This window comes from Talpa occidentalis, unplaced genomic scaffold, assembly GCF_014898055.3.
Source record: "Talpa occidentalis isolate TD23 unplaced genomic scaffold, MPIMG_talOcc4v2.1 talOcc4.11, whole genome shotgun sequence".
NCBI lineage: Eukaryota > Metazoa > Chordata > Mammalia > Eulipotyphla > Talpidae > Talpa > Talpa occidentalis.
Window position 1 is genome coordinate 100,957,096 of NW_023601104.1, and position 24,370 is coordinate 100,981,465.

At 55.5% G+C, this 24,370-nt stretch overlaps 1 protein-coding gene across 1 annotated transcript in view; it reads left to right on the forward strand.

The window, feature by feature from the left end:
- RCOR1 (REST corepressor 1) overlaps window positions 1-15,172 on the forward strand; it is a 73,926-nt gene extending 58,754 nt beyond the window's left edge. Inside the window, exons 7-12 of the mRNA XM_037504050.2 lie at window positions 134-212; window positions 2,769-2,963; window positions 8,167-8,244; window positions 8,454-8,511; window positions 9,049-9,278; window positions 11,964-15,172. Of these exons, the coding sequence (XP_037359947.1) occupies window positions 134-212; window positions 2,769-2,963; window positions 8,167-8,244; window positions 8,454-8,511; window positions 9,049-9,278; window positions 11,964-12,005 (682 nt within the window). The 3' untranslated portion in view covers window positions 12,006-15,172. The remainder of the gene's footprint in view (window positions 1-133; window positions 213-2,768; window positions 2,964-8,166; window positions 8,245-8,453; window positions 8,512-9,048; window positions 9,279-11,963) is intronic.
- Window positions 15,173-24,370: the final 9,198 nt, after the last annotated feature.

A 24,370-nucleotide genomic window follows, 5' to 3' on the forward strand; every position in this document is an offset into this window, starting at 1 on the left:
TTTTATCTCAGCATTCTGAAAACAAATACTGATTTCCTATTATATCTGTCGTTGAGTCATTTTATTGCTTATGTTTGTGTATTAAATAGAATTAGTATAAAGTAACCTGTAGTAACCTGTTCTTGTCTTCCAGTGAGGATGAACTGGAAGAAACAAATGGAAATAACCCCATTGACATTGAGATTGATCAAAACAAGGAAAGCAAAAAGGAGGTATTTTTTCCCCTGGTATTGTTTAGGCAAATACATGTCATTACTAGTTCCTTCAGTAAAACGTTCCCCTTCCTCTACCCTACGTAATATAGTAAGTGCTGTGTCCAAGGGGTCATAATATGGTTTTTAAACAATACTCACTTCGCTTTATAGAACTTAGAGTTTTGTTGACCAAGAAACATGAGTAAAGGGAAGCCTTCGAGGACAAGGCAGCCGCAGCGAGCGCGGGGCTTGCCGGGGGAAGCAGGGCCCTGGCTGCCTTCCTTCCTGAGGCGCCCAGCCTGGTGGTCTTCCTGGCACTGGCAGAGCCAGCGGCCTGGGTCATACCCAGGGACGCTGCACCACGGTGAACGTTGGTCTCGCCCGTCTTCAGAATCACCCAGGTGTTTTTAGTCTCTGGATTTAAAGGACCCATGAATCTCTGCAGTTGCATGTGACTGTTTTATTTGTAACATTTGTTTATATGTAACATTTGTTTATTGTGACTTTCCCACTGAGAACAGTGGGGTGTGAGGATGGGGGTTGCATGGTGGATCATGGTACCCATAATTTAGTAAAGCATGTGTGGGAACCTCAGGCTTCTCCAGGGAGACCCAGGACTCCATGGAACAGGTTGGACACCCCAAGCCAAGCCTCACCTGCACAGACCCCCCCAGGGATATCACCAGGGCTCCCCCCAGGAAAGGGCTGCTGAGCACCCTGGAGCCCTTCAGCCCTTAGCTCTAACTGGAGGACCAGTCCAGCATGGACATGCCCAGTGCATGCTCACCGCTGCTGCTCAGACAGCGCCCGCAGCTGTAGTAGAGCCTCCGAGGAGTCTCTCGTTCAAAAGGGCATTATAGGAGAACAGCTGTATTAGGCTGGGAAGAGCGGAGGTGTCTGGATGTACCTCGACCTTAACACTCTGCCATGATACACGTGTCACAGAGCGGGAGCCCCACGCTTGCATGTGGCAGTGAGCACGGCACCCACAGCACTGCGGCTGCTTAGCAGGCGGCGGCCCCTGTCCACACACTCATATCAGTGCTCTTAATTTTTTCCATTAGAATTAATTTCTGGCAGTTGAATTGCTGGGTCAGAGTGTTCTAGAAACATCTTTAAGATGTCTTTTGGTGCGTGTCACCACCTTGGAGCTAGTGACTGCTGGGTGGCAGCAGCTTGCCAGGACCCAGAAGGGCTCGCTACATTGGATTGTTTGGGAAACCAGATCACATTTACAATTTTTAATAAGCTTTGTTTTGATGCATTTTTATTTGTAAGGTTCTTTCAATAGAACATTTTTAATGAAAGAAGGCTGGGTTTTATATTAATTTCTGTAATTCTTATTTATATAAAACAATGTCTGATTCAAAAATAATGGTTGAATCTTGGTTTCTTCAACTACTAAAATGTTGCCCAAGCAGATATGTGGCCAGCGGGTGGGCAGCACGGTGCGGCACAGTACTGGACTGGCCGCCCGTGGTATGTCCATGTACTGCATGTGCCTGCTGTCAGGCGTGGTGGCTGCGCCATGGAGCGGAGAGGCCTGGCATGTCCAGCCGTGCTGGCCATGCTAATGCACGCAGCAGAAGGTGGCTGCGAACAGTCACAAGCCCTTTCCTCTCAAAGCAGGGGCCAGTGAGTGGTCACTCTTTCCTGGCGAGCGTTTACTGCATTCCATTGCTGGAGGTTTTGATTTTAGAGAAAGCACTTTTAAGAAAGTTAATCAGCCATGCATTTTAAGATTACACGTATACTGTTTGAAGTAAGTCACACAGTTGCCCTAAACGTTGTGTCATCTCCAAAAAAAAGTATAAACCAGTCATAATTTCACATTGAAGTTTATATTTTTGTGGACTTCTGAGAAGATTTACAGGACTTGAATGTATATTTTATACATGTGCAGAATCATTTTTTCCTTACAGTGGTCATCTGTCCTCTGTATTGTTAGGGCCTGTTAGGATAAAATAGTTCCTTATTCACAAAGCTCCCCAGGGGAGAATACAGATTTCCCCAATTACTGCAGGCAGGTGAGCGTGCTTACTGCTACAGTCTTAAAGTGATAGAATGAGGATGTGTCTGTACAAGAAGGAAATGGAGTACACTTTGAAGTGTTTTCCCAAATTCACTAGCCAGTGTTCCTGCCTGTTAACTGCCTGCTGCGCTCTGGAGCTGGTGACTGTGGCATGCACGTTACTGGGCTTAGACTGGACCCTGTTAAGGAGATAGCACTTTCTCACCTTTGCTGGGCATTTCGTTTATTTGTTTATGCACAGTATCTCTCTCTTTTTCTTGTTTTTGGTAGAACTGGGGTTAGGCCAGAGGGGTGGGGGTGAAAGGACTCACCAGAGATGGTGGGGAGCAGAACAGGTGGATCCATTGAAAACCACTGCTGAGGGGAGCAGCGGGGAGACAGGAGAGGGCTGGTGCACCCTGTGGGTAGCTCCCTGGCCGGGGATCGAACTCAGGCCACAGCAGTGACAGCCTGAGACTAATGCCTGTGTCATCAAGGAGGCCCACATTGGGCATTTTAATTTTTTTTTTCAGTTTCATTTATCAAACACATGTATCACGCAGGTGCCCCCCACTGAGACAGTTCCTCAGATTAAAAAAGAAAAGCACAGCACACAAGCGAAGAATAGAGCGAAAAGGAAGCCTCCGAGAGGGATGTTCCTTTCTCAAGAAGATGTGGAGGCCGTTTCTGCCAATGCCACAGCGGCTACCACCGTGCTTCGACACCTGGACATGGAGCTGGTTTCCATCAAGCGCCAGGTACCCACAGCCATGTCAGCGAAGTCAGCAGTGGGCGTTCTGTCTCCACAAATGGCAAAGGGCATTTTGTTTCTATTTTAATTTATTTCTTTCTTAATTTATTAATGCATGCAAGAATTGCGATGCAGGCCAGAGATGCAGGGTGCGAGGACTCCCCAGAGACAGAGTGGGGAGCAGAGCAGGCGGATCCACTGAGATCTTCTGCAGAGGGGAACAGCGGGGAGACAGGAGAGGTCTTGCTGCGTCCTGTGGGTAGCTCCCTTGCCAGGAATCGAACTCAGGCCGCAGTGGCTGGCCATCGCTTCATAACACTGAGACTAACCCCTGTGCCACCAGAGAGGCCCTTGTGCATTTTGTTTCTATGAAATTGGCTGGAACAGTTTAGGTGCTGGTCCATTGATTTATTTTTCCCTTAAATTATTTTCAAAATTGGAGTGTTCGCTGTGTGAGAGCCGGAGCGCATGGCCAGGTAGCTGGGTCGCAGGCCACCCTGGGGCTTGCCGCATCCTTGCCCGCCTCCCACTAGGTGGCCTGGTCTTGGCTTTTCCATCACGTGTCGTTCTCCCCATTTTGAGTTTGTATAGACAGAGTCTTGTGAAGTGGCTTCTTTCATGGCTGGTTTGTCCAGTACATGAGGCACACGGAGTAGTGAGTGGCCATGTGCATCTTCCTCGCTGTGTGGGCGAAGCACCCTCAGGCCACCTTCTCCCTCGGGGCTGCGCATGACTCTGCCAGCAGCGTGTCCTGGGGCGTCTGCCTGAGGGGCTGCTGGCTGGGTGCCCATGCCCAGTAGTGCGAGCAGGGCTGACGGTTCCACGGCACGCGGCAGAACAGTTTGGGCCGTACATCGGGCTTTCCTGGCGGCAGCAGCGCTGACATTGGGCTGGGTCAGCCTGTGGTGGCAGCATCTTTGCCTTGGCTCAGCAAATGTCCGCGGCACCTCCCCGGCAGGCCTAGGCATCACCATGTTTGCCAGGCCCCGCCCTACTCTGAGTCCTGCCTGTCTGCTTTCTCAGCAGTGTCTTGTGACGGACAGACTTTCCCCGTGGAAGCCCCCCAGGCCCCCTCTGGTCTTTCGCGTTAGGAGCCCATGTCGGGTGCACGGAGGTCCCGCTTCTGGGAGTCTCAGCCGCCTTCGCTTCTGGAACCTCGGCCCTGCTGGGGTGCTGTGTGTGTTGTGGTGGGGAGGGGCGTGTCTGCCCGGCCGGCGGCCTCCGGCAGTGGTGTGGGCACATAGAGTGCCTGCTGTCTTAGAGACCATCCTTCCCCGCCGCGGCTTGGTCTCGGCCGGGCCCCGGGTCTGTGATCCTAGTGGGACGGAAGTGCCCCCGGCAAGAGCCGTCTGGCCCTGCTGCTGCAGCCTCCGGGGTGCTCGCCCCCGTTCCAGACCCTTTCTATTTTCTGTACAATTTAGAACCACCTGACCTTCCAGAAGTATCATTTTCTTAGAGTTTTGATTGAGGCTGTAGTGACCGTATAGACCAGAACCTCCACCCTAAGGGCAGCCCTGGACACGGCACACGAGGCCGTCTGGCCTCCCCAGGGCCCGTGGTCCTCAGGGCTTTTTGTTCTGGTACTTTATGTCATTCTTAGGAAAAAACATTGTTTTTCAAAGTGATTCTTCTAGTGACGTGTGCCCTGCAGGAGAGCTCGCTGGTCGCGTGTCTGGCTTTGCCCCGCGGTTTAGTGTTGCTCTTTCATTCGTGCCCGCTGCCCGCCGGGGCGCCGTGGCCAGGCGGCTGACTTCCGGTTGTCTGCCCAGCGCGTGTTGATCCAGATGCTTTCCTTGGGAGGTGAAAGTGGCCTCGTGTGGCTTGGTCGCTGAGGGAGTGGGGTCTGGTGAGGCGGCCCAGGGCCAGCCTCTTGCCCAGCAGCCGGCTCGGTTGTGCTCTCATCTTAGGAGAATCACTTTATCTTCTGGGCTTTTTTCCATACGAGGAGCTTTATCCTCTCCCTCCCGATCTCCCAGGATGTGTGAGGCTGCGGCGCGAGCGGTTTCAGCTCTTGTGAAGCGTGGGTGAGCTCTGATCAGGGCCGCGTGGCGCTTCTCGTCCTCCGCAAGGGCCTCGGGGCAGCGCTCTGCCGGGTCCCTGCCGCCGGCTGTCGGAAGTGACTGTGCTAAAGCGCTTCCACAAAGCTGTTACTCATCCTCTAGCATGACAGATGAAAGAGTCTCTGGTTTTCAGAACGAGGGTTCTGGTTGTGGGTCTGGCTGGAAGAAGGGGCCTTACCTTCTGCGGTCTCGCCCGTGGCCTCTTCCACACGTGCATGTCTGCCTGGCTGTCTGCAGCGGAGACCTGTCGCCTCACCCGTCACGCTCCAGCTGGCCGTGTGGTGCCAGGGCAGGGGCTTCACGATGCAAAGGGAGCAGGTCAGGACGGCACAAGGTGGGCGTGTCTTGTGGTCCATTGGTCCAGGAGCCTCGTGCCTGCTGGTCTGTCACAAACATTGTCGCCTGAAAACCTGATCACCGAGAGCTTAAGTAATCGAGGATTTGTTTCTCTCAAATAGCTAGAAGTCCCAGCCTCAGTGGCTGGCAGCCTGGCCTCGAGGGCTGGGCATCTCGTCGTGCCTGTTGCTGGCAATGGGCGCTCCGGAAGCCATCTTGCAGCTTCGCATCTCATCCCCAGCAGGTGGGGGAGGTGGAGGCAGAGCTGGCCATCTGCCCCTCTTAGCAGGAAGGGCTTTGGCCTTCCCCGAGGTTCTGGGGCCATGGCCAGCGCTTCCCAGGGCTGCTCCTGGCCGCAGGGATGTCGTCACCTAGAAAGCAATGCCAGGTCCCTGGGCCTCAGGGAGAGTGGGCACCTGACGTCTGAGAGCAGCCTCTGAGCACCCACCCCCAGGTCAAGGATCGGAGGCTGTGTCCAGCCCGGGGGTGGGGGCGGCTGGGCAGCGCTGCTTGGTCTGCGTGCTGCTGCTGCCATCTCCTTAAATGCCGCTTCCACGGCGGCCAGTGTCTTCCCCAGCACAGGGTCACTTGCGCGGTTGGGTGCTGGCAGCTCGCCCTCCGCTCCTGGACTGGCGCCCCACTAGCTGCCCCTGGTAGGGTCAGCGTCACTAGCAGACGTGGGTCTACGGTGCTCCGAGGCCGGTGGTTGCTTTCTGGCCTCGGAAAGACCCTCCATGCCCCTCTCTCGATCGTGGGGAGCAGGCGTGTGTGCAGACACGTCGCCGGCCTGTGGACGACAGCGCTCCATCAGCGGCAGTGTAGGCCTGGCTCTGCCCACAGGAGCATGGCTAAGCGGTGAGAGGGAGCAGAGGACACATCCGACAGGCTGCCAGGGCTGGGCGTTCTCCAGACTCCCGACTTGAGAATTTGCTGATTCCCTGACAGAAGTTTCTAGGCCGGGCTCTTCACTGAGGGAGAATTCCGTGACCTGCGTCCCTGCTCTGCACAGGCGTGGGCGCGGCTGCGCGGTGGCAAAAACCCACATATGGACATTTGTGTCTGAGCTTGTTAAAACCCAAGTCCTCGGGACCAGGGCCACTGCGTTGGCAGCGGCGCTGTCTCCAGTGCCCGCCAGAGTGAGCTCCGGGCCAGTTTCTTTCTTGTACATTTTCAAAATAAACTAACGCAAATTTCTGTAAACCAAGGTCCCCATTTGTGGTTTACTCTACATTTTGAGCACGTTTCCTGCATTTTCCTTCTCACTTGTCTTTAAGGCCGACTTGGCACTACCCAGATAGGCCTGGGGGCTGGCTCTGCGGCTGGCGCCCTTGACCACAGGGACCTCTTCTCAGCCCATCTACTTCCCTTTAAAAGCCCTGAGAAGAAGCGGCACTTGGGAGGACGGGGCATGAGGCGGAGATTCTGCGAGCTGTCGGCGCTCGGCGCTGTGGAGTTAGAAGAGAGTTTGTTACGCACGTCTCAGCCTTGTACAAGACGGCAGGCTGAAGATGGCCCACCGTTCCTGAGATTTAGCCCATATCCAAAAATAAAACTTGATAAATTGAAAAAAAAAAAAGAGGAGAGTTTGTTAAAGAGGGTGAGCGTGCTTCCTCGCCCTGCTTCTCCTCACCTGCCTCAGTGGGACTTCTGCTTGGGGGCACCATCTGCCGGAGAGAGACGCGGACGCCTCGCTCAGGAGGATGAGCCTGGTTCTCTCCTTGTTTCTTTTTTTTTTATTATTATTATTTTTAAGATTTATTTATTTATTTATACAAGCACTGGGTACAGTCAGAAGCACGGGAGGGTGAGAGAATTCACCAGAGCCAGAGCGGGGAGCAGAGCAGGCAGAAGGACCGAAGCACACTGCTGAGGGGAGCAGCGGGCGGCAGGAGAGGTCTGCGCACCATGTGGGACCCTCCTCCGGTGGCCGGGGAGCAGCCGGGGATCGAACCAGCGCTGCAGAGGCTGTGAGCAGCTTCGCAACCCAGCGCTCAACCGCTGCGCCACCGGGAAGGCCCCTCTCCTTGTTTCTTAACTCGCGAGCCTGGGTGCCCGCGCCCACAGTCTGCCCTCAGGCGCACCCCTGCTGCGTGTGGGGACAGGTGCGCCCAAGCCCGTGCAGGGCGGAGGCCCGGTGGGACGTGGGCTGAGCGAGCAGTTTGTGGTGTTCGTTTGTGTCCTTTCGATTGGCCGAGGGCAGTGGAAGTGTAGTTTTGTTGAATCAAAGCAACGATACGGGAAAAGATAATTCGTGAGAAACAGAAGTTACAGTTGGTCCAAATGAGCTTTGTGGGAAACAGGCCCGTTGCTTTCCTGTCTTCCTCCCCATCAAGAAGGCCGTGGTGCATGTGGACCTGCCTGGGGCCCTCTGGGCCTGGAGTCCGAGGCTCCCCGCTCGGCGCCTGCTCCAGCCCCAGCTCCTCCTGCTTCTCGCCGCCCACCTGCCGTCACTTGGGGTCGTGGGCCTAGAAGCCCTGGCCTTGCGCCATGTCTTCCGTGTCAGAGCCCCGGGGCTAGTTCTGCTGCTCAGGCGACCAGCTGTGACCACAGGGGGCTTTGGGCTGCGAGCAAACTCCTTCCCGCCCTCCCTCCCTTGCTGCGGCCCCTTGTCTGCAGCTGCGCGCGCCAGTTAGGGCCAGGCAGATGTCTCTGAGGACGCGGTTGGGCCTCCATTTTGGGCTGCCATGGAGCTCAGCGACGTCTTTGCTCTTGGTCTTTTGTTTCTTTTAGTTTTTTTAGTTCTATTTTCTTTTTAAACCTTTGGGAATTTTTTTTTTCATTTTGTAAATTAAAATGTTTTCTTCTGTCTCTTAGATTCAGAACATTAAGCAGACAAACAGTGCTCTCAAAGAAAAACTTGATGGTGGGATAGAACCATATCGACTGCCAGAGGTGAGGAGATGCTAAGGCCATCTTGGAGGTGACACCCGAGCTGTGTGTGTCCAAGAAAACAGCCATGAATGTACATCCTTTAGCAGGCATAGGCGCGAGTTTATGTGCCTAGTTGATGTTGATGCTCTAGTGTGAGAAAAAGCCTCACCCGCCCTGTTTGGGACAGCTCCTTTCACTGCAGTGTGCTAATGCAGTCCTTTGCTGCCCAGGTCGCCCAGAAGTGTAACGCGCGCTGGACCACGGAGGAGCAGCTCCTCGCCGTACAAGGTGAGGGGCCTTCTCCTTAGAACACGCTCTGGAAAAGGCTGCCCCACCTGCTCCCCACGCCGCATTCCCAGAGAGCCCCCCTTGGCGAGCATCACTGTAGCCAGTGACCGCGTTCCCTGTGGGCCTTCCCTCTGCCTCCCCGTGTCTCCAGGATGTGACATTAACCTGGAGCCTGGTTTCCTGAAGGTGTGAGTGTCCTCCCTGAGCAGGAGCGCAGCAGGCCCAAGGCTGCGGCTCTGCGGTCAGGTGCTCTGGGCTTGGGGCCTTAAAGAGACACTGTGGAGTAGCCACAGCCCTCGGGGGACGTTGCCGGGCCCGGGGCCATCTGCAACCTGAGGGGCGTGATGGGGTCAGGCTGGGCAGCTGGATGGCTGTCGGTGGGAGAACCATGCTGGCTATTCTCTCCGCCGGCCTCGCGCTAAGGGCCTGCCCGCTGCTGAGGCCTGTGGCTTTCATACCTGGACGTGGGGTGTCAGTTGTGTGTTTGGAAAATGGTTTTCCTCTTCTGTTGATAAAAATGCTCTCTTGTGTCCTCAGCCATCAGGAAATATGGCCGAGATTTTCAGGCCATCTCAGATGTGATTGGGAACAAGTCAGTAGTACAAGTGAAAAACTTTTTCGTGAACTATCGACGCCGCTTCAACATCGATGAGGTCCTGCAAGAGTGGGAGGCGGAGCACGGGAAGGAGGCGGCCAACGGGCCCAGTAGCCAGAAGCCCGTGAAGTCCCCGGATAACTCCATCAAGGTGCCTGAAGAGGAGGACGAGGTACGTGTGCAACAAGCCCTTCTCTTTCGCTGGTGCCAGTCTCTTCAGGGAGGGCAGCTTTCAGCTGTGGAAATACCTTTGGGCTCAGTAACTTGACTCTTACCTTAAACGCCACACGGTCTGACTCCAGTCAGTTTTTGTCACTATGTGTTGCTCACATTTTAATTCCTAGGCAGATTCTGAATTCCACCCGGGTTTACTTAAACCAGTGCTGTCTGAACGCAGAAAGACTGTGCACGTCAGGGGTGGGCCCTGGAGGCTTGTGAGAGCTCAGTCACGTCAGCGTGCTGTGGGCTCATGGCAGGCCACAGGCTCCCCAGCCAGGGCTTGCGCCAGTCCCGCTGGCCACACCATCCACCCTTTGGTGTGTCTGCAGATGGCTGGCTCAAGTGTTGAGGGGCACGGCTCCAGGCCATGGCTGCATGGTGGTGGACATTCTGGTCGACTCCAGGACCCGGCAGGGGATTACTAAAGCCGCGGGGCCGCCTGCTCCCTCCCTGTGTCCTGTGGCTGATGGGCTGGCCATTCCCTCCTTTAGGCTGGCCTGCCCTGCTGTGCACTCCCCACACCCACGGACAAGTGAGTGGCACTGGCCCAGGTCAGGGGCCACTCACAGCCACCCTGGACTTTGGAGTTTGTCTCTGACATGAAAAGGGATGAGTTGAGCTCTGCAGGCAAAGTCACCACTTCATCAGACTCGCGGGCGGGGCAGCACTGCCTGGAAATGGCCTGTTTTGTGTTGTCTATGCGACCCCTTTGTGCTCAGAGCCTGTTGCAGGGGCAGCCAGGCCCTGCCCCGGTCAGGTGAGCAGGGTGGCCCTGGGGAGCTGACCTCGGTGGTTAGGCTCTGCCTTGGCCGCGGCCAACAGGAGCATGCACATGCTGATGGTGACATACTTTGACTCTCTGGAGGCTTCTGCCAGAGGCCCTTGTGAGGAGGGAGCAGAGTGTCTGCCCTGGCAGCGACAGTAGCCCCTGAGGCCTGGCTGTGCATGGCCTAGCCCTGGCGCAGGCAGTGACACTCGTCTGTTTTCCCGAGCCGGTCATACCTTCCCAGCCAGTCGGCGTCTAGGCCTGGACACAGCTCACAGGCTGGAAGTACAAAGGGCCTTCACAAACTTGCCAGGGCAGAAGCCTCCCTCGGCCTGTGGGAGCGCCGGCCCCTCTGCTGCACACATGGCCATGGCGCTCCGTCAAAGGAAGGGATGGTCAGGCCGGGACCCAGACACCCCAGTTCCTCGTGCGTCCCTCTGTTAAGACACCTCATGCCCTGACTGGCCCTAGTAGCCAGTGACTTCATTTCCGGCTTGTCAGGAAGGTCCGTCCCTGATGATCCCCCTCCATGGCGACCGCACAGCAGCGCACCTCAGGACTCTTTCCCAGCTGACTGCCCCATCCTCCTGGCCTAGGCCTTCCCCCGCCACCAAGCAGGTCCTTGGAGGGCGACCGGTTGTCCCCTGGGGCCCGCCATTGTCTGCCTCGCCAGCCATCTGCATCTCGCCCTCTCCCCATGTTTTCTTTGTCACTGGCCCCTGCCTCTCTTAGAGTCACCCTGGCTTTCTGTCTTCCGGTTGCTCTGCAGCAGGAAATTCATCTGTGAGGACCGGCTGCTCCTCTCCGTCCACCAAGGTTGGGCACGCTGGCCAGCTGGCTGGATCACTGCTCTGCTCGGGGCTCGAGCCTGGTGTCCTTGTCGGCTGGCCTCTGGGTCATCCCCTGCCTGCCAGCTGCCCGCCCCACCCTGGGTGTTCTCTGCGCAGTGCACAGAGGGAGGGGCATCAGGTGGCCAGAAGCTTGGGGGCCTAAGGCCTGTCCACCAGAGACTTTCTCCCTTCAGGTCTGGGAGGGAAGGGGAGCCCGAGCAGGGCGCTCAGGGCCGGGCTGGAGTCCAGCCGGGGTGGGGGGGGCCTGAGCAAGCACAAGGCCGGACTGGAGTTGCTGACGACATGGACGGTGAGTGTGCTTAGTGAGGAAAGGTTTGCTGCGATGGGGACTGCCGCCCTGCGCTGTGATTCTGCCTGAAAGGGACTGCTGTGGTCAGGCTCTGGAGCCATCGTCCAGCGCTTTGCCCAGCAGTGACGCCCGGAGGGCTGCTGTGCACCTCAGTGCACCTGGGCCTTGAGATCTGGGTCTGGGAGTCAGCCTTGAGAAGAACAGAGGGGTTAAGAGATGCCTTGCAAGCTTTTTTTTTTTTTTTTTAATTGTACAGTATAGGACTGTATTAAATTTCGAGCTTAGAAAACACCACATTTTAAAAACTGTATCACTAACATAAAAAGTTAAAAGCTTTTAGAGAAGACCCCCACTTGTGCCGGCACCCCTGGCTCCAGCAGGGCCTGTGGCTGAGCGCTAGTCACCATTTTGCCAGTGAGGATGCCCCCGGGGCCGGCCTCCAGCTGGGTACGCTGCTGTGCCCGCTCCAGGGGTTTCCCTTTGTCCCTCGAAGCAGCCCCTGCTGTGGTGCATTCTGCATAAGAACTGATTTTCCAAAGAGACCAGACCCTGCCCAAAGGCACAGAGCCAGAGAGGCTGCAGCCTCCGCGCCCGGGGCCTGTGTCTGTGGAGGCCGCACCTGGCCTGCCCTCTGGCCACCCGGCCGTGGTGCTGGCAGGACAGGCCGTCTGGGCCTCCTCTGTGCAGACCACGCGTGGGGTGTGGCCGTGCTGACTCCTGTTTCCTCCTCAGGCTGCTTCTGTTCTTGACGTCAGATACGCGTCCGCTTCATGAGACGCTGGGGCTTGAGCACCAGTGTGGACGGCGGTGTCACCGGTGCCAGGCGTCACCAGGCGTCACCTTGACAACTGCACCGCACTCTGGACAAGCAGCTGTTACCAAAAAGGCGCAGGTCGCGTCCTGGCTGCGTCTGCCTTAGTCCTCGCTCGTTCCCCATGTTGGCGCCACTTCCCAGGCGCCGGCATCGCCGGGTTCCAAGCGCCTGCCTGCCTCCCGTTGCGGGGCCTCCATGGCTTTCCAGAGCTCCTGGGCCCACCTCGGGCAGCTCCTCCTGGCCAAGCTTCCAAGCAGGCGCTCGGCCCAGCAGCGGCTCTGTCCCCGCATGGCCTGCGACCTCCACTTCGTGCATGACGTGCTTTCCAGAGTGACCGCGACCCTGCTGGCTCTCGGGAAGTTTCTCTTGCTCTCTCCTGAGGCGTCTGCTAGGTGACATCATGCTTCCTGGAAGCCCGACTCTGGCCAACTGCGTGCCAGCCTCTGTGCAAACGCCCGGAGCACCCCGTGGCCCCCGCACCGTCTCTGTGGCCCTCTGCCACCGGCTCGGCCCGCCCTCCCGCCTGCGTGGAACGCTCGTTCACAGCAGCTGTCCTCGACACGACGCTGCAGCTTCAAGGGACCGTGGACCTCGACACCTTCTGCCTTCACCTCTCAGCGCCGCCACCCGCCTGGGCGCACCCACCCTGTCCTGACTTCCCGCCGCCGCCCGACTCCAAGATGCGGTCCACACCACGTACCTGGTGCTTGTACATTGGAATTGGTGCCTTCTCCTTTTGGCAGCCATGTTACCAGTCCCTTTTCTGTTTTAGTGTCTTATTTCTTTGAAGTTTATCGCTTGCCAAAGATGACGTCACTGGGCTGAGGAGGCGAGGGCCACCCTGAGGGTTCTGACCATGGATCAGCTCAACAAAGGGCCTCAGAGTAGCAGGGGAGGGCCGTACAGGAGCCGCAGGCTGTCCGCTCTGGGCGTGCTGACCTCGCCGTGTTGCTGGGAACCTCGTGTTCACCAACCCCCCCACGCCCGCAGTCCGCGCTGCTGCAGGACGGGCAGGGGCGCCGGCGGCTGGGGCCATGGCGGAAAAGCAGCTGCAGAGTTGTGAGGCAGGCCGTCCGGCTCCTCTGGGAACAAGTGAAATTTTCTAATAAACTGGAAGCTTCCAGAATTACTTCTCTTACCAGGTGGGGGGCTGCTGAGGGGGCACCACTAGGACCAGCGTGGTGGCTGAGGAGGCCCGGGGGCAGCCGCCTGGCCAGCCTGCATTGGTACGTCGGCGTAGCTTTCGCGTGGTCGTTCTGTGCATCATCTAAACACCTTTCCGCTCTCAATACCAAAAAGAAAAAACAATGTAGATGCTTTAAGGCACAAGCAGAATTCTTAAGGATTTAAAATATGCAATTAAAATCTACCGTGTCCTGACTCCCAAGCACCTTGCTCCTTTTTTTTATATTTTTGAGTCGGCTGATCTCTAGGAAGGAAGGGCAGCTAGAAGCCTAGAAGGTTGGGAATGGATTTGGTTTTTTGCTTTTAGAAATCTAGGCAAAGGTCATTCAATCAGGGCGTGAAATGGGGCCTGCCCGGCGGGTCACCTCGTGCCTGCTGGGCAAAAAGGACGGGCCCAAGGGCGGCACACCTCCGTGCCCGACGGGTGGCGGAAGAACACTAGGAGCCACATCAGGCTGGATTTTGCTTTTGTCAGCAGCCGACCGTGTCGTTGGAAATCGGCAGGGAAGACTTGGGGCGGAGCTGGCCTCTCCCATCGTGTGAAGCGGACGCGAGGCAGTGCCCGAGCTTCGGTCCTCCCTGCTGTGTCTCGCGCCCTCCGGGTGGCTGGAGCTGGCGCCGAGGCGCCCCTCTCCGCAGCAGCCACGGGCGCCGGCAGCACAGCATGTCGTGGATGCAAGAAACCGCTTGGCTTTCAAAGCCGGGTGGCTCGTCTCCCCTCCGTGAAGACCCTCGTAACATATCAAGACTCGGGCGGCCGCCGGGCAGGCGCGGGGCACGGCCGCGGCTCGGGTGCGGTGCTCATTTCCGCTTTGTCGTCTTCGGTCATCAATGTGAATGTCGTGATTATATATATATTTTTGTGAAAAACTTCTCATAAGTTATTGTGCAAACTCTAGTACCCTTGAAGCAAATGGTAGTTTAACTTTTAGTTTAGAGATCCTGAGAGGCCTGAGTCGTATCTGCATATGCATTAAGAGTTGGTTTTATTTAATTCCGTGTAGCCGTGGGACGTGGTAGGGCCTCCCCGCGCGCTCGGCACCTTGTTACTTGAACGCCGCGCGCCGGGTGGGGCTTGCGTCTGCCAAGACCCCTCACGGCGGCGCGGTGTGGATTCCAGCCCGTGAGACCCATGGACGGTCGCGAACCTCCAATCCAAAGGTGAAAACGGAACGGCCGGGGCCGGGAGCCGCGGTGAGTGCAGCGGGGCTTGTCCCCGCGACGGTCGCCGCCTCCCACCTCTCACTCCCAGTGCTCCTGTCCCTTTGAACCAGACTCCGCCCTGCTGCTGTCCCCGATGGCTGGCGCCCCTTGGTATGCCCCTACCAAAAACAAGCCACCCAGTGCATTACACTAGCTGGCGCCCTGCTCAGGCCGCGGCCCAGGACAAGCTGTTCACGGCAGGTGGAAGCTGGTCTCCAGGAGACTGGAGTCCCGTGAGCCTCCGCAGAGCGCAGCGCCCTGCCCAGCCGCGCCCCCCAAGCACACCCGCAGCCCCGCCCCAGCCCGCGGCCTCTGCTGGGCGCGTGGGGCCGGCCTGGGCCCCCTGTGTCCACCGTGCAGACCTATCAACTTTGCCAAGTGCTTTTTAGATTGCTTAAGCATTTTTCAAGATTTTAAAAGATGTATAAGGTTAAGTTTGCAAATATAATGGAAATGCTGTATATCTTTTGAAGTGATAAGGAAATCCACGTTGGAATTTTAAAGAAAACACGTTGTAATAATGCTGTTGTGTATTTTACTGCCTCTTCCCGCCTGTTTTCTACTTCGCACATTCGTTGTGACGCCCATAGCATTAGCGCTGCGCCGCCATCGAAGACATGTCAGTGGAGGTTGCAAATTTATTTGTGAAATTCTGCAGAATTCATTTTTCTATTTCCAATATTTGCTGAAGTTAAATAAAAAATTTCAAGCCATTGATGTAATAAAACATGAAACAGCATTTTCTGCAACCCGCGCCAGCCCTCTCCCCCCCCCCCGCCCCCCAAGCTCTACCCCACGTGCACGAAGTGGGGTTTTCTCCTCCCTGTTGGCCGCAGAGATCCGGAACGGGCAAGTGCTTACAGCCGCACCCTGCGCGCACAACCGGGGGGCCTCGTTCACAGGTCGGTCATTCATAGGCCGGTCTTATTTGGGGGCGGCTTTTGGGCCTGGGCAAGCTCGTGGCTGGTCCCAACCTGCGCTGTCATCCTGGCCGGGGGGAGCCCATGCCTGGGATGGCCTCCCGGTCCACTTGCCCTCTGACAGGGGAGGGAGGCACAAGCCAGGCCTCCCCCTCCCCTGCGCTCCCTCCCTGGACCTTTCCCCAGGGGCTAGTGATCCAAGACCCTCGGGGGGCTGAGGTCACATTTGCCGTGACCTCAGGACGGCTGGCTCGGGGGTAAGGCCACGTGCCAGCTCCTGCCAGTCCGCTTCCTGGGGCCTGCAGCCCTACCAGCCATGTGGCAGCCGAGTGACCTTAGCCCTCCGGCCCTGGCCCCCTTGCTAGGAGCTCGGTCCGCTGAATAAGAGCTCGGTGAGGTGTCCCCAGCGACCTTAGCACCAATCCCTGCCCCTGGGAGAGGGTTCTGGAAGCACCAGGCATCTCCCCACCTGGACAACAGTCACACTGGCAGAATTTGTTTGATGTACCTGTTTGGGAGCTCTGGAGTCTCCTGGAGCCTTCCAATTTCCAGACAAGCCTTGGACAGTGGATTCCCGTAACTTTACAGCAGCTTCAGCTTCTCGCTGAACAGCTGCGACTGAGGCCGCGCCGGGCCGCGCGTCTGTTCCCAGAGCGGCGTGCGCTCAGCTTCTGGGAACAGGGACTTTGTGCTCCAGACGTGAGGACTTGGGTTCTGATCTCTGCTGGCCACTGCTCATGACAAAGGTGGAGACCCCGGGCGGGCAGTGAGCATTGCAGGCCTCTGACTTGGGGCCCCTCCCCCACAACTGGGGCGTCCTCATGGGGACACGAGGGGTCACCCCCTGTTGTCCCGCCTCCATTTTTATTTTTCTTGCTTTGGGAGCCAGATACGGAAGCGCAGGACATCAAAGAGTAACTGCGTGTTGGAGAGGAGTGAGCGCCGTGCTTACCCAGGAAAAGGCACAGGCGCACAAAAAGTTCCACAAGGCTTGAAAAGCGGAGTCCTCGGGCTCAGCACGCCGCGCTAAGCTCGCCGACAACAGTCAAACAGCAGAGCAGCGGGAGGGGTGCGATCTGATGGTCCGTTCCCACGTTACTAGTTTCAAATGCCCGGTTTTCAATTAAAAGTCACAGGCAAATCAATGACCTGTTCAAAAGGGAATGGGGATGAACAAACAGAAACGGTCCCTCAGAGGGATCAGAAGACAGATCTACGAGGCAACACTGGAAATGCACTTGCTAAAGAGACCCAAAGAACCGAGGAGAAAGTCAAGAGAGTGATGTGGGAGTCAAACGGAATGAATAGGAAAAAGGAAACCAAAAATTTCTAAAGCTGGAAAGTACAATAATGGGAAATTAATTCACTGAAGAGACTCAGCAACATATTTCAGCAGATAGAAGAATTCTGAAGATAGGATAATTGAACAAATCTGAAGATCAAATAGAAAAAGTGAACGAGTCGGGCCTCCCCCGGTGGCGCAGGCGGTTGAGCGCCGCGCTGTGAAGCTGCCCGCAGCCTCTGCAGCGCTGGTTCCACCCCGGCCGGCCGGCGAGGGTCCCACATGGGGGGCAGACCCCACCTGTTTGCCCGCTGCTCCCCTCAGCAGTGTATTTCATCAGTCTGCCTATTCTGCTCCCCGCTCTGTCTCTGGTGAATCCTCTCACCCTCCCGCGCATCTGGCCTGTGCCCAGGTTCTTGTATAAATACTTAAATAGCTGTTTAAAGCGAAGGCAGTCTGGACTGGAAGGCTTAGTACTGTCAAGATGTCGCTAGCAGCCAAGTCCCAGCCAGGGGTCTGTCTGGAGCAGAGGCGCTCTGTCAGGGAGGAGAAGGTGCAGGTAGCAGTCGCCCTGCCTCTGCAGCTGTATGGCGGTGTTAGGGTGGGCCTGGTCCGGCTGTCCCACAGCCCTGCTCTCCAGAGGCCAGACACCCGGCACCTCGGTTCTGGGAGTTCGCCTTTCTTTTCCTCCGATAGATTAGGCGCTCTTCCTGACAACTTATTTTCGTTATATGTATATTTTGGGAAATAACCCCCACCGGAAGGTTGGTTAACACATCCATTGCTACACGTGGCTGCCGCGTTGTGTGGTGAGAATATTGAAGATCGACTCATTTAAAAACTTGCCTGAGGGCCTCCCCGGGGGCGCAGCGGTTGAGCGCTGGGTTGCGAAGCTGCCCGCGGCCTCTGCGATGCCGGTTCGATCCCCGGCTGCTCCCCGGCCACCGGAGGAGGGTCCCACATGGCGCGCAGACCTCTCCTGCCGCCCGCTGCTCCCCTCAGCAGTGTATTTCGTCAGTCTGCCTGCTCTGCTCCCCGCTCTGGCTCTGGTGAACCCTCTCACCCTCCCGTGCTTCTGACTGTTCCCAGTGCTTGTATAAACAAAAACAAACAAACAAACAAATAAACATGCCTCTATTAAAAAAAAAAAAAAAACCCCAAAAAAATTTAAAAAATAAATAAATAAATAAAAATAAAAACTTGCCTGAAAGCCTGGGTAGTCCCAACCTCGTATTTACTATGTTTTTTCCTATACCTGTCTGTGATAAAGTTTAATTAATAAACTAGGCACAGTGAAAGGTGAACAGCAGCAATGGGGCAGTTGAACAAACTACTGTAATAAAAGTTATGTGAACGTCCTTTTCCTCCCCCTCTCGATGTGGCACCTCCATTTTTTGTGGTTTCAGAAATCGCAGAAAGCAGAGCAGTGGTTGAGGTGGGGCTGTGCGTGTGCATGCAGTCTTGTTCTTGTGTGGGGTTGTGAAGTGCTGGGGATGGTTGATTCATCATCTGTGGTCATTCATCATGACCACAAATTATTTGCTGTTCCTCCCATGAAGAGGTAAAGTTTGTATTTCCTCCCTTTGAGCTGCAAGGTGTGATGGGGCTGTCTCTGTGAAAGCTTAACTTTCAGACTATGGCAAAAAGGAAGTGTTGAAAGTATTGTTAACTGTGTTCATCAGGCTGGATTTGCCTCCCTGGGCTGACTCGCCTTGCAGCTCAACCTTTGCCCCCACAAGTCAGCCTTCCGCTTCCTCCGTCCTGTTCCCTGACATGCCATCCTTGGCCTCCCAGTGCCTGCTTCCTGGCCCAGTGCCCATAGCTGTGGCGCCTCCCCAGCAGCCACGGCCAACCCCTGCTGCTCCGGGACCCATTCACACCCAGCTGCTGTCCCCTTGTCTGGGCTTCTCTGTTACTATGGAAACTTGGGACACAACAGGGTCTCAGCCACGCAAATGTGCCCTTGGAACTGCAACCGACAGGATACGAAACCCAATCGTCTCGTCCCGGTTATTCACATCGAGGCTAGACGTGCAGGAGCTTCAGGTATGACCTCAGAGGAAATGTGCCATGAGATTGAGCAGATTCACTTGTCCTGGAATGTGACCTGCTCAGTAACACACACTCTTTGGTTTGCTCTTATTCCTTTTCTCCTCACTCCTGTATCCTTGGGCTGCACTTGGGAGAAGGCCTTTGCCTCTGGCTCTGTTTCCGGGGAGGCTGCTAGTGCACACGCCATAAACTGGATTTGGGCATGTGCATGTGTCAGGACTCACACTGGCTGGGTGGCAGAAACAAACTGGCTGACAGAAGCAAAAAGGGGACTTAGTAAAAGAGTATTGGGTTCCTGAAAAAAGTAGAAGTAGAATTACCTTGTGATCCCTCAATTTTACTTCTGTATTTTAAAAATTGAAAGCATGGTCTTCAAGAAGTTTGTACGCCCATGCTTATAGCAGCATGATTCGTAACAGCCAAGGTGGAAACAACCCAGATGTCCGTCAACAGACCCGTGGATTAAACAAGAAGTGATGTATACATCCATGAACACAGTTGCTTAAACGAAGGGAATCTGACGTACGCTACAACGTGATCTGGTCCATTTGGACTGGTAAACCAAAGTACCATAAACTGGGGGGCTTGTAAACAACAGAAATTTATTTCTAACAGTTCTGGAAGTTGGAAAGTCCAAGATCATAGTTCAAGCAGATTCAGTATTTGGTGGTGATCTGCTTCCCAGATTCCATCTTCTCACTGAATCCTCATCTAGGGTCTCTTTTATATAAGGGCACTAATCTCGTTCAGAGGGCTCCACCCTCATGACAATCATCTTCCCAAAGCCCCACACCCAAATACCATCCACTGGCTGTAGTTTCAAAATGTGAATTTTAAGGAAACACATTCCTTCTATCGGAAAGACATTATCCTATATGAAGTAAGACAATCACAAAAACACATATATGGTGTGACTTCACTTATGTGAGCTACCTAGGGCTGGCAACTTCAAAGGCAGAAAGTGGAATAGAGGGTGTCTAGGTGTCAGGAGGAAATATGAAATTGTTTCGTAAGTACAATGTTTAAGTGTTGCAAGAGTCGTTCTGGAGACGGTTGGCAGTGATGGTTGCACAACAGTGTGAATCTACTTAATACCACTGAACTGTGCACTTAAAATGATTAATTTTTTTATGTGCACTTGAGCACAATTTACAGTCATTGAGGGGCCTCCCTGGTGGTGCAAGGAATCTCAGCACTATGAAGCTATCAGCAGCCACTACAGCACGAGTTCAACCCCCGGCCAGGGAGCTACCCACATGGTGCAGCAGACCTCTCCTGTCTCCCCGCTGCTCCCCTCAGCAGTGGATTTTAGTAGATCTGCCTGTTCTGCTCCCCACTCTGTCTCTGGTCTCCCCCCCACACCTCTGGCCTGTACCCCAATTCTTGTATGCATAAATAAATCTTTAAAGTCATTGAGTGATGGAATGAAGTGATCAGGCCACCCACTGTAAGTAACAATAATAAAATCTGAATAAAATACTAAAATAAAAGCAAATTTCAGCTAATTGAAAGAACTGAAAAGTGCCCCCAAACAGAGAAATTGGAGTATTGTTCCTGAAAAATTACTATATAAAAGGGATAAGAATTGAGAGTTAATTTTTTTCCCTGAGGACACTGCACAATGTCAATCGCCATGAAGGAGTTGAACAGCAGCAGAACATTGCATCTCTCTCACCTTCAAGGAGCAGAGAACAGAGCAGAGCTACATGAGTACCTGGGGTGGTGGGAATCTCTGAAAATAAGAGAACCACAGAAGGGATGAGACCCTAAATTTGAGTCTAAATTCTCAAACCTTGGCTCACCACAAGTTCACACATGCGCTATAGATTTTGGGCAGTCAATGCAAAGACAGAGACATCTACACTAGATGTGTCTTGTGAGCTTACTACTTTTTAACTGAGTGCATTCCCCAACTATGTGCATCAGTAGTAGAAATTTGAAGTTTTAGGGCCTCCCTGGTGGCACAGCGGTTGAGCGCTGGGTTGCGAAGCTGCCTGCGGCCTCTGTGGCGCTGGTTCGATCCCCGGCTGCTCCCCAGCCACCGGAGGAGGGTCCCACATGGCGCGCAGACCTCTCCTGCCGCCCGCTGCTCCCCTCAGCAGTGTCCTTCGGTCCTTCTGCCTGCTCTGCTCCCCGCTCTGGCTCTGGTGAATTCTCTCACCCTCCCGCGCTTCTGACTGTACCCAGTGCTTGTATAAAATAAATAAATAAATAAATAAATCTTTAAAAAAAATTTTTTTTGAAGTTTTAGAGCTCATCACCAGATGCTGACAGAGAAGCTGGACCCCAAAAGCAAGGGAACCACAGAGAATGAGCTCTTTAGTCTAACTGTAAACTTTGCTTTATCCTTGACTGACTTCCAACTATATACAGTTTGGAGTACCCCCAGGGAGCAGGTAACAAGTGCTGCAGCTGGAAAATGAGACTGAGAGGACTCCTCATGACTACACACGGGGTGTGGTGTGGTGAGGGAGACAATGGATATGCAGTTTGAATACAGGCAATTTAACTGTCCCTAGAACAACATCATCATCAGAACACAACAGAATCCAGAGTTGCTACAGTGCGTCATCTAAATTGTCCATTTACAAACAAATTCATAGACAGGCAAAGAATCAGGGGTATGATTCATGATCAGGAAAAATAATATAAATTGATGCCACGTGGACCCAGATGTTGAATTTAGCAATGACTTCAAAACACCTATAACAACATCTTGTATAAACATGTATCAGTAATAAAAGTTGTTTCAATGGGTCAACTTGTAAGGAAACAAGATTAAAAAGCGTGGAAGTAAAGATTCTAAAGTTGAAAATTGAATGAAATTTTTCATTTTTTTAGATGGTTTGAAACAGCATATTAGAGGTGGCAGAAGAACTTAGTAAACTTCAAGATATATCAATAGAAAATAATTCAATGAATGGAGAAAGATTGAAGAAAAATGAACCACCTCAGGGACCGAGTGGGACAATATAAAGCACTAAGATATATGTAAATGTCTCAAGAGAGGAACCAGAGACAGGACAGAAAACACGAAGAATGCAAAATCTACCCAAATGTTGTAGAAAACATTAAATTACAGATCCAAGAGTGCCAGTGAACTTGAAGCAGAATAAAAACAATGGAAACCTCCCCCAGGGACACCGCCATCTAATTGCTGAGTGTCAAGGACAAAGAAGTGGAAAAAAAGTAGCAAGAGAAAATGGCGTGTTGAGGGGACAATTCTGTCAGCAGCGACTTCCCCACAGAAACGACAGAAGATGGAGAACTTTGGAAGAGCATGTTTAGGTGCTAAAGTCCGAAACTGCCCCAAAGAGCTCTACATCCAGCGAAATCTTCAAAATAAAGGCAAATGAGGACAACACACACACAAAACAAGTGTGTCCCGGGCACAGCTCCTCTGTAGGAAATGCTGATGCAGGTTGCTCAGGGTAAAGAGCAGGCGGTCAGGTGACGTCTCAGACCTGCAGGGAGGCAGGGGCAGTGGAGAGGGAAGGATGCGGGTGACAGACGGGAGGGATGTTAAGGTGCCGTCAGAAGACGGAAACCGCTCTCGTCACTGGAACCGGGAAAGCTGAGCAGCGAATGATGGGTTGGTGACGGTTAACGGCGGGGTGCGTGGAAAAGGACACTCGGGACGACAGGCAGGAGGCAGGAGGCCGCTGCTCTCTGCTGTGCGGGGAGAATTAGGAACTTGGAGAGGATGGCGTCCCGCCCCTGCCGTCCCCCAAGCTGAGACCCAGCCCTCCAAGTGCTGTCGTGGCCGCTGCGGGAGCACCCACAGGAGAGACCCTGCTGAAGCTGGCCCCTAGGAAGTCCCCGCTGGTGGCCCCAGGAACTCGCCGGAAGGAGCGCTGTGGGCAGGCCTTCTGGCGGCTGAGCCACGGCGAGACCGACCCGGGGAGGGGCGTCCGGCGTGTCTGCAGCGTCCCTCTACCGATTTTAGCACCTTAAACACCTTCCAACCGTCACCTTCCGCAGCGTGGCTGCGTCTCTCCGGCAGGCCAAGAGATGCTCACGCAGTGGGTCCCAGAATCAGCAAGCAGGGCAGCGGGGCCCGGGTTTGGCTCGGGCCGCGAGCCGACAGCCGCACGCTGCACATGTGCCCCTCTCGCCCCACACATTTGCCCCCCTCGCCCCTTGTTTCTTTAAAGGGCATCACCGCTTAGAGCAGAAACAGCAGAGGGGGCGACCGGGGGCGCCACTGTGGGGGGGGGCAGGGGGCGCGGCTGCCGGATCGCCCCTGAGGTGACTCAGTTGGGCGCAGACCCAGCCACTGCTCAAAAACAGGATCTGCAAAGACGTGGAGCTGGAGATCCAGGAGGAAAATGACGGGTCCTGAAAAACCCGTATTCACACGCAAGAAGGAAGAGGGGACCCGAAGTTGACGCGGCGAGGCAGAGGCGGGACGGCGAACCCCAGCCCGACCGCAAGGGAGCCCAAATCCAGCGACTCCGACACCAAATGCCACGCAGCCAGAGTCGAAGGCGCCAGCTGAAGGGACGTGACGTCGACTGGGTTGAGAGCTCCGGCCTCTGCTCCCGCGCGAGACGCCGAGGCCGGCCGGGCGGGCGCGACGTCTGGGCGAGATCGGCCAGGCCGGGAGCCCGACGGGCCGCGCCACGGGGACTGGGCGGCCCGGCGCGTCCAGAGCCGACGAGGTCAGTGCGGAACGGCCGGGTCGGTGCCCCAGGAGGACGTGCCCAGGCAGCGCCGCAGGGCCACGCGCGAGCTGGGTCTCCGCGCCTCTCCCCAGGAGGCTGGACCCAGGGAGGCGGGAGTGGCCGCCAGCTGCAGAGAAGGAGCTTGGGGGGGGGCGGTCCGGCGGGAGGCCCCCTGCCAGGAAGACACCCCAGTAGGAACTAGAAGCACTTCGTGAGGACACCGGGGCCACGGCGCCGGCGACTCTAGGCTGCACATGCTCTGCCCGGAGGCGGGACACCGGGGCTTGACCAGGGCCCTGGGCCTCCTCCTGGACTGGGCGGACTCTGCTCTCGCCGCTACCCTTCCTGGTCAGACTCAGGGTGTCCAGAGTGGGGGTGAAGAGGCTGCACCCTGAGAGCCAAGGGACTCGCCTGGGCTCCACAGATGATGAAGGAATCAGGGCTCAACCAGCTCTGAAGTCCCACACCCCTTGGGGCTGCAGAGCCTGGGGCAGCCGTCAAGCTGCTGGAGCATGGCCTTCCACCGGGCCTGCTCCCCACCCCAACGCGGGACAGGAGACCAGAGGGGCTGGGAGCCGGGCCCCACCTCCTGGATTGCCCCTCCCTCGAGGCGGGGCTCCTGCCCCACCTCTGCTGGTGGCTAAGGGGTTGGGTGGGGGAGCAAGTCCTCTGGCCCCCGAAATGGCTGTAAACACAGCCCCAGTCTTCTGGGGTCCGGAGACCTGCTCTCCCCCACGACATACCTGTGGCCGTCACGTCCCTTGTCCCTTGTCCCTGCAAGGCCTGGAGGAGACCCCGGGTCCCCTCAGAACTCCTCTCCTGAGGCAGTCAGCGCTGAGTCCCCCACTCCCTGACTCCTCGGTTTCTCCCCGCAGTCTCTGGACCAGACCATGCTGGGGGCTGCAAGGGTGAGAGTCTCAGAGCAGGGCTGTGGGCACCAGTCTGGCACCCTCCTGCCCACAGCAGCCCCCCCAGACCCGCCCCAGGGCCCAGCTATAAGCAGCCGCCAGCCCGTGTCG